The sequence below is a fragment of the Hibiscus syriacus genome, unplaced genomic scaffold (assembly GCF_006381635.1).
Source record: "Hibiscus syriacus cultivar Baekdansim isolate YM2019G1 unplaced genomic scaffold, ASM638163v2 tig00110195_pilon, whole genome shotgun sequence".
NCBI classification, from domain to species: domain Eukaryota; kingdom Viridiplantae; phylum Streptophyta; class Magnoliopsida; order Malvales; family Malvaceae; genus Hibiscus; species Hibiscus syriacus.
This window is the reverse complement of record NW_024062621.1, coordinates 504535-512611: the sequence shown is the minus strand read 5'-3', so window position 1 is coordinate 512611 and position 8077 is coordinate 504535. Positions and strand designations below refer to the sequence as shown.

The window sequence follows — 8077 nt, the reverse complement described above, 5'->3', positions numbered from 1 at the left end:
TAATTACATTAGATTTTGTCACACTTATGATATGAGCGAATGAAAACGTTGTATGTAAAATATAAAAGTAGATTATGTACACATATAGACAAAATAATTAAATGAAATTATAAGTTACATTTTTTTAGTACAATCACTTGTATTTGATTCGTTGATTGATTGTAAATATTAATTATGGGATCAATTTTTATAATTTATTTTATTTTATTTATAATATCATGATGAACCTTCAAATTATTTATAGGATATAAATAATCTCGAATATATAATATGTAATAAAGGACGCAAAATGGGTTGGTGTTCAATCTAGGGTGTGAATTTTACAATCCTAACGAAGACCAATTGGGTTGTTGAAAAGCAAGTAAAACTTTTCGATTCGGATATGAAAATTCAAAAACCTTTAATTTTGTTTCAATTGAGTAATTCTGAAATATGGTTATTTGTTAAAGTTTGAATGCTGGTCTAATATTTGAAAGTAATTTAAATAAAATAATCGGTAATAATTTTTATTATAAAACTACTTGATATTTTAATGATATAACGATAAAATTAGTCTTTAATATTAGTTTAAATAGTCACTTTGATCCATATTTTTTAGTATTTTAGTTCCAACGTTTTAATTTGTTATCAAAATAATCTATATTAGATAGAAATGGTTACTTGACTAACAATCAACGTATGTTGTTGATGTAATATTTTTACATGCTACCAAAAGAATGATGTGACATATGTATGTTACCCAAAGTAATGATATGACACAAAGTAAAGATATAATATATCGTATGTTACTTAAAGGGATGATATGACATGTAAATATACATGAAAATATTACGTCAATAACATACATTTATCGTTAGTTAACTAACGGTTTTAATTCAACATGAGTTATTTCGGTTTTCATCCAACATGAGTTATTTTGATAAAAAGCTAAAACCTTAAGGATTAAAATACTTCAAAAATAAATGTCAAAGTGATCATTTGAGCAAATATCAAGAGCTAATTTTATCATTATACCAATAAGTATCAAGTACTTTTATAATAAAAAAAATATTAAGCTCTTACAAACCTTTAAGCTTTAAAGGTATTTTAGGGTTTCAAAACTCATTTGTAATCCCAAGGATGTCTCATCCATTTATAGAGTTTTAAGCTCTCAACCAATCATTAAACTTTAGGGATACTTAAGTAATTTTGTATTTATGAGGGCATTTAAGATGAAAATTAATTATATTTAACGGTGTTAATGTCATTATAAAATACGACAATCCATTTTTATCATTTTTCTCTCTCTTGCAGTTAAAGCCGGTTATCACAAGTCTTTTGCGTTAAGGGCAGCAATGGTGGCTTTGTCCGGTCACTTTATTTTTTTCAAGCAAGTTTCTTTCTTTTATCTTCTTCTTGATATATGGTTTTACGAGTTTTTTTTATTGATTGTTTTTCTGATACTTGATTTTTTTCGTTCATTTATATATAACATTCTATTAGTTTTCAAATATATGTGCCAAATGAAACTACGATTAAGGGGATTGATTTTTCATTCGTCTTGCATTGATTACTCTCTAGGTTCTCCTCTCTATGTCTAGCGCTCGGGGATGTCAGAACGATCCATCTCTATATTTGTTGCTTCAAGAAATCACGCACTTGCTCATCAGACTATCACTAATCGTTCTATTATACTTATGATTGTCTTGAATTTATATCTAGTATTATTCTACATGATTCTCTTTATGACTAATACAATCTACGTACCTATTTTAAAAAAATGATGTTAATATTTAGGGGCAAACATGTTGACGAAAATATACTTAAAAGGTCACTTTTGACAAAAAATATAACATTAAGAATCAATATAAGAATCAATGTATTCTTTAGGGAAATTATGTTTGTTAAGCCTGTAACATCCCAAACTGTATCCGAGTCGAGTACGAGTTAAAGGGTGTTATAAAGCCTGTTATAATCAAATCTCCTGGGAGATTAGATATTCTCACAAAACTATAATGGGTAAAAACTTCAAATTCATTTTATTTTTAGCTCTTAAAAACAAAATGTTGTGATTAAATTTTAAATAAGTTTTAAAGGTAAAAATTATAGAACGGTCATTAAATTCATCAAACAATTACACAATTATCATTAAATTTTATCAAAATATTACAAAATAGGCATAAAGTTTTGTATTGTTTTTATAATTGAACTTTAAATTACTTTAATTTTAGTACTGAATTTTAGTTTCGAATTTATTAAGTACACTGAACTATTAAATCGTTAATAATGTGAGGACGTGATTGTTTCTTCCCCGTGAACTTTAGTTTGTGTGTCAATTTTATCACAAAACTTTAAAACACTTTTTAGGCATTGAACTTTAATTTGGTTCCTACACAAAATCATCAAATCATTTGACTTCCACTGTTATTCTATTGTCATACTTCATCGATTATCATTCATGATAAGATTGATACTAAAATGTTCGCATTTCACTCATATTTCTTCACCCATGATTAATTTTTTGTGAAACTCAATTAAAATCAACAAAAATCTATCTAAAGGTTCAACATTCTAATGGTTTGATCTCCTCCGACAATTGTCTGATGATAGTAAGTTTTGAGGTATGTTGTTCGTCTGCTTGATAGGAATTTAGATTTTTGAACAAATACTTCAAAACTTTTTAAATTTAAGAAAATCCCAAACCCCAAAAGATGAAAAATACACTAATAATATATTATCTGTATTCAATTTGACCGTAAAAGACGCATAGACTATAGTGCATCTTCAATTTTTTTCAAACAAGACCCATGAAATTGCAGAGCAAAGGAAAAAAATGACCGACGCATAACTTAAATAATTACTATGTATGAATATTATTTCTTTGTTTTTCTAGCCTAAACTTAACGATTGAAATATTTGACTATTTTTTAGGGGGAAAAAACTTTTTCCCCTTTGTTCAAGCAAATCCAAGACTTTTGGACATGATGTCGATGTGACATGACGCATTGAGATTCTTTGATTTTGAGACAAGGAAATCTAGCGATAGAATGATTTTTCACGTGTTTCATTCTTTCTGTTTTGATTCATCAAATATTATGTGTTGATTTAAATTTGAAATAATTTTATTTCGTGGTTTATCGTATATATATTTTGCCCATATTTATTTTAGTGTAAATTTCTATATATTTTAATTATCAATTTGACAATGTATTATATTGATTGATTTATATTTTAATTATTTCGTTGTGATTGTGTTTACAATTGCTTTTATAACTAAAAATAAATAAAAATATTCGATCTTGTACTATAGGATTGAGCAAAATAAATTAAAGAACTAAAAAGTATATGAACAGTGGTATTTGGATGTCTCATAGGGCACATGTTTAACAATTAGGGTAAATTACACTAAATATCACTAAATTTAAGATGGTGTATCTTTTATATTACCGATTTTTTAATTTCTTCAATTATAGCACTGGACTTTAGTTTTAACTTCAATTATGTTACTAAGCAATTAAAATCCAAGTAGTGTGATGACAAGGACCAAACGACATCGTTTTGGTGTGACTATGAATGCATTAAACGATATCATTTTAGGCACTAAACTTTAAAAGTGTATCAATTTTGCCACTAAACCTTTAAACTTTTCCATTTTTGGCACTGTACTTTTTCGATCGTCCTCGGTAGGCAATCATTGCCCATCATCGACCTTCTTTCGTTGCAATATTGGTACTAAAATATTCACATTCTACTCTTCGTTCTTCTCCTAGAGTTGATTTTCCAAAAAAATCCATTCAAAATTGATGAAAATGAATAAAAAACCCAATTTTAGGGGTTTGAGGACTTTTTTATTTGAAGGATTTTGGGGGTTTTTTTAAAATATTCAAACGGTGAGGAATATTATTTCGAGAAAACAAACAACATACTTAAAAACTAGTCTATCGAATGATCATTGGAAGTGATTAGAGTATTAACACATCGAAATTTTAAATTAATTTTCACCTATTTTAAATGAGTTTCGTAAAAAACTAATTATATGAAAGAACTTTTAAATATGAAGAGAAGTATTTTTTTAAAAGAGAATGAGAAAATGAAGAAAATATATATAATATTTAAAAAGGCGTCCGCGTCCGAGTCAAGTCGTCCTGGACAAGATCCTCACCTTGCCATGCTATAAAGTTTTTTTTAGGGATAAATTATGTTTTAGTCTCTATGCATTAGCATATCATTCAATTTAGACCTTTTTGCATGATTGTGTTGCTATTTAGTCCTTTCAATTTTTAATTTCTTTCAGTCTAGTCCTCCATATGTTTATTTATTTTATTCATTTTTATGATTATTACTTAGATTCATCTTGTTTACTAATATATATTGTTTCAATTAATTTAAAAAGAATGCATATTTATTCAATTTTTTTTTTCTTTTGGTCGGCAATGAGCATATCAGGCCTATCATCCGACCATTTTTACCTTCGACGCACGTATCATATTCTTAATTTTTGATACATTTTATATAATGATGTTTATGTTTATAGCATTAATAAAGGATAATGGTAAAAAGAAATGTTGTTTTATCTTGAGGTTCTGGGTTCGTATAATTGTGTCTATAGAATATACGTATTATTAATAATTATAAAATATTATAAATAGATGTTATCTTATAATCGTCCCAAATTATTAAAAAATAATTAAAAAATGACAAAAATATTATACACGATGAGATATTGCATTGACGAACTATATTGTATTGAAAGTTGATCGAAACACGTATACGTCACATAGACCATCAGGAAATACCAAAATTGAATTGGAAAATCAAATTTAATAAGACAATTATCAAATTCAGCAGAAAAATAATCGAATAACGAAATTTACGTGATTACTATTTTAATATTTTCACACTTGTCCCATGCATAGACTATTATTATTCTATCTCTTGGAAAAATTAATTCAATGGAAGAAGTTGGTCCAAGTTTTGCAAGGTAAAACATTTTCTTTAATACTTGTATGTAACATATGAAGTTGATCATAATTTAAAGGAAATGAGATAAATGTATAATATGATTAATGTAACTTATAAAATATCGAATTATTAACATATCAGAATTTATATCGATATATGTTTGAAGTTTTTTTTAATCTTTTTTTGGGTAATTGATGTATATTTTGATGTAAAGAATATTTTATAAAAAAGTATATAAATATAACATATATTGATTACATAATAGGTCGTCACACTCTTCTTAAAAGATGTGTCTGATAGAGATGGATCGAAGGGGTATTAGGGATGGAAGCACTCCTAAAAATTCTAAACTCTCGTATAATTTAGATATTTTCTCTGTATTTTCTATTGATGATCTAATTATGCACATCTTGAAATTTTATAGTTTCGTACCCCCTAAATTTTAATATAGCTTCTTAAAAATTCATAACCCTAACATAAAATCTTACGTTCGTTATTGATGTAAGATAAAATATACATCCTTATCATTTTTAAACTTCATTAATTTCCTTTCCAATATAAGATTAATGCAATATTACGTTAGTAAATGGTATCTAAATGTAAATAGTGTAAAATAAATAACAATAGAATGTAAAAACTTCAAAACTAATTATATTAATGATATTTGATTATAGTTTCTATTGTTATAAATATTATCATATATGAAAATAAATGGTTTTGTGAATTTATATAAAAAAATTATACTTATAAACTTGAGATTTAATTCAATTGGTCTACATATTTGCATTTTTAGGTATAAACACTTGTATTTAATTTATTAATCGATTAATTCAAATTAGGTATTATGAGATTCATTAGGGATACAATTTTTCTAATTTAACATATTCCATTTACAATGATATAATCCAAAACTGGACATTATTCAAGAGAATAGTATTTAACAACAATAATAATCGTTCTTCACTTATTATGATTATTTTAAATATATTCTTTTCTCTTTTTTCCTCAGAGTTACAAAAAAAAAAATTGCCCTAAATATACAATTGACTATATTATTTACCTCTAAATCTACATAAAAATCCCCCTTCCTATATAAAAAAGAACTCATTACCATATAAGGCTAAGGGGCTTTTCTTCAACCTCCATCTATCCTAGGGTTAATATACACTTCAGGTTCTTTGAGATTGAACCATGTTTACCATGTTGATTGCTGCATCTTTCCATGGCAAATTAATGTTGAGATTTTGAGCACTGAAGATCAAAACCCTAGCTCTGTTCAACAACTCAAAATTTAAACCCTCTTTTTGAACCCCTAAACATCTTTTGGGCCATTTGAGTAAGCTGATGTAGGTTTCAAGGTCATGAACACATGAAGGGTTTTGGACGTTGAAGAAATCCAAGACTAATTCAACACCAACATGAGCATAACATGAACAGGTTATCCACGGCAGCTCTAATCTTCCTCCCAAGAAAACCCTAAAATTCTCATTGAAGAAGACGCCTGGTAGCTTTGTGATGGGGTCATTGACATTCACTATTCTCAGCACTTTAATCCCTAATTCCTCACACCTTTGCTTGAAACTTGAGTTACCCACTCTTGGTCCCCCGAATGAGAACACGGTGATCGGAACTTGAGCGACAGAGATTGAGTTACCGGCTTTGTTTAACCCGAGCTCGGCTATGTCATAAGCTAGAAGAAGAGCCAAAGCACTCCCCATACTATGACCGGCCACAGTTATACTTATATCCTCACCTTTGTGCTTGTTTAATAGCCTTGAAACCTCGGATAAGATCTGTTCACGGCAACTTGCGAGGCCGAACTTGCTGTCGGCTTCGTCTGACGTGTATAAGCTCAAAAACCCCGACTCAACCTTCACTTCTGGCCTTTCGTGATGAGGGTCAAGCCGTGCAGGCGTGAGCGAGCTCATGAAGTTCGCCACCCATTCGTGGTTCGTCACTGTTCCTCGGAACGTCACGAGCACATCCCTTCTACCGAGCCTTTTCGTCTCTTGGTCCGAAGAAATGGCTACGTAGCCGATCCAACGACCGCAAGAAGCTCCATTTTGGATTGGGATGTTGACATCAGGTGTAGCGTAGATGTACTTGGTGACTTGGTAGCCAGAATTCTCCATCCCAACTTCTTTCAACATGCTTCTTTTCCCGTACTTGCAATTCAGGTACCGTTTCGAGTTCGAATCGAGATCGAATGCCTTGTAGCAAGCTGCGACGAACTCGCCGTATCGGATTATCTCCTGTCGGAGAAGAGGGTGCAAGGGTTCAACTAAACTTTCCCAGTTGTTCGAACCCTGTACCTCTCTCCAGAAATGAGATAATCTCGAACCGGTTCGGGTACTCACCGCCATAGCCGGTGCTGTCACTGCAGAGTTATTGGCGATCACAGTGTGTCTCGATGAACAAAACCCGGTTTTCTTCGGTAAACAAACTTGGCCGAACGAATGTGATTGAATTTGAACCTCATTGTTCAACGGGAATGTAACATGTTTGAGGTTTAAGCTCGGCGGTAAAGCTCTGGACGCCATCTGAGAGAGACTGTTTAGAGAGAGAAAACAGGGTTTGTAGAGAGAGGATGGGAAATGGAAATTTGGGGGGTGAAAATGGAAGAAGGGGTTGGGATTTATTTATATAAAGGAGGGGGGAAAAAGGGAGAGAAAGGGAGAGAAATGGAGAGCCATGGAAACGGTGTTTCTCTTGTGGTGAGATTGAGAGAGAGAAGAGGGAAATAATATAAGAGCACGTTGGGGCGTGTATTTGACTGTCATTATCGTCAATTTCTTTTTTATTTAAATCAAAAAAGGAGATTGCTGTGGTCGGTTGGGTTCGAATCCTTAAAATTGTAGCGGCTGGTCACTCGCTTTTCTTTTACCCCACAATTTTTTATTCCAATAGAAATAATTAAATTCGATTCATTCAAATTTAATTATTTATCAAAAAATATAATTTAATTAGATTATAAAATAAAAAATAACAACTCAAATTTATTCAATTTAAATTTAAAATTTATTTAAACAATAATGATTAAATAAAAATTAATTAAAATCTAAAATTAATTAAAATCTGATACAAATTTATTTGATCTAAAACCAATCCAATTTTATATAATTATTATGTTTACCTT

At 29.8% G+C, this 8077-nt stretch overlaps 1 protein-coding gene across 1 annotated transcript; it reads right to left on the bottom strand.

Moving 5' to 3' along the window:
- Window positions 1–6110: 6110 nt before the first annotated feature.
- On the bottom strand, window positions 6111–7481 carry LOC120218033 (galactolipase DONGLE, chloroplastic-like). The gene has a single exon (XM_039215032.1). It carries the CDS (start codon window positions 7479–7481, stop codon window positions 6111–6113), a length of 1371 nt encoding a protein of 456 aa, XP_039070963.1.
- Window positions 7482–8077: the final 596 nt, after the last annotated feature.

Bases quoted from the DNA above. Each gene is read 5' to 3' on its own strand.
- LOC120218033 (XM_039215032.1), bottom strand. From the start codon at position 7,481: ATGGCGTCCAGAGCTTTACCGCCGAGCTTAAACCTCAAACATGTTACA.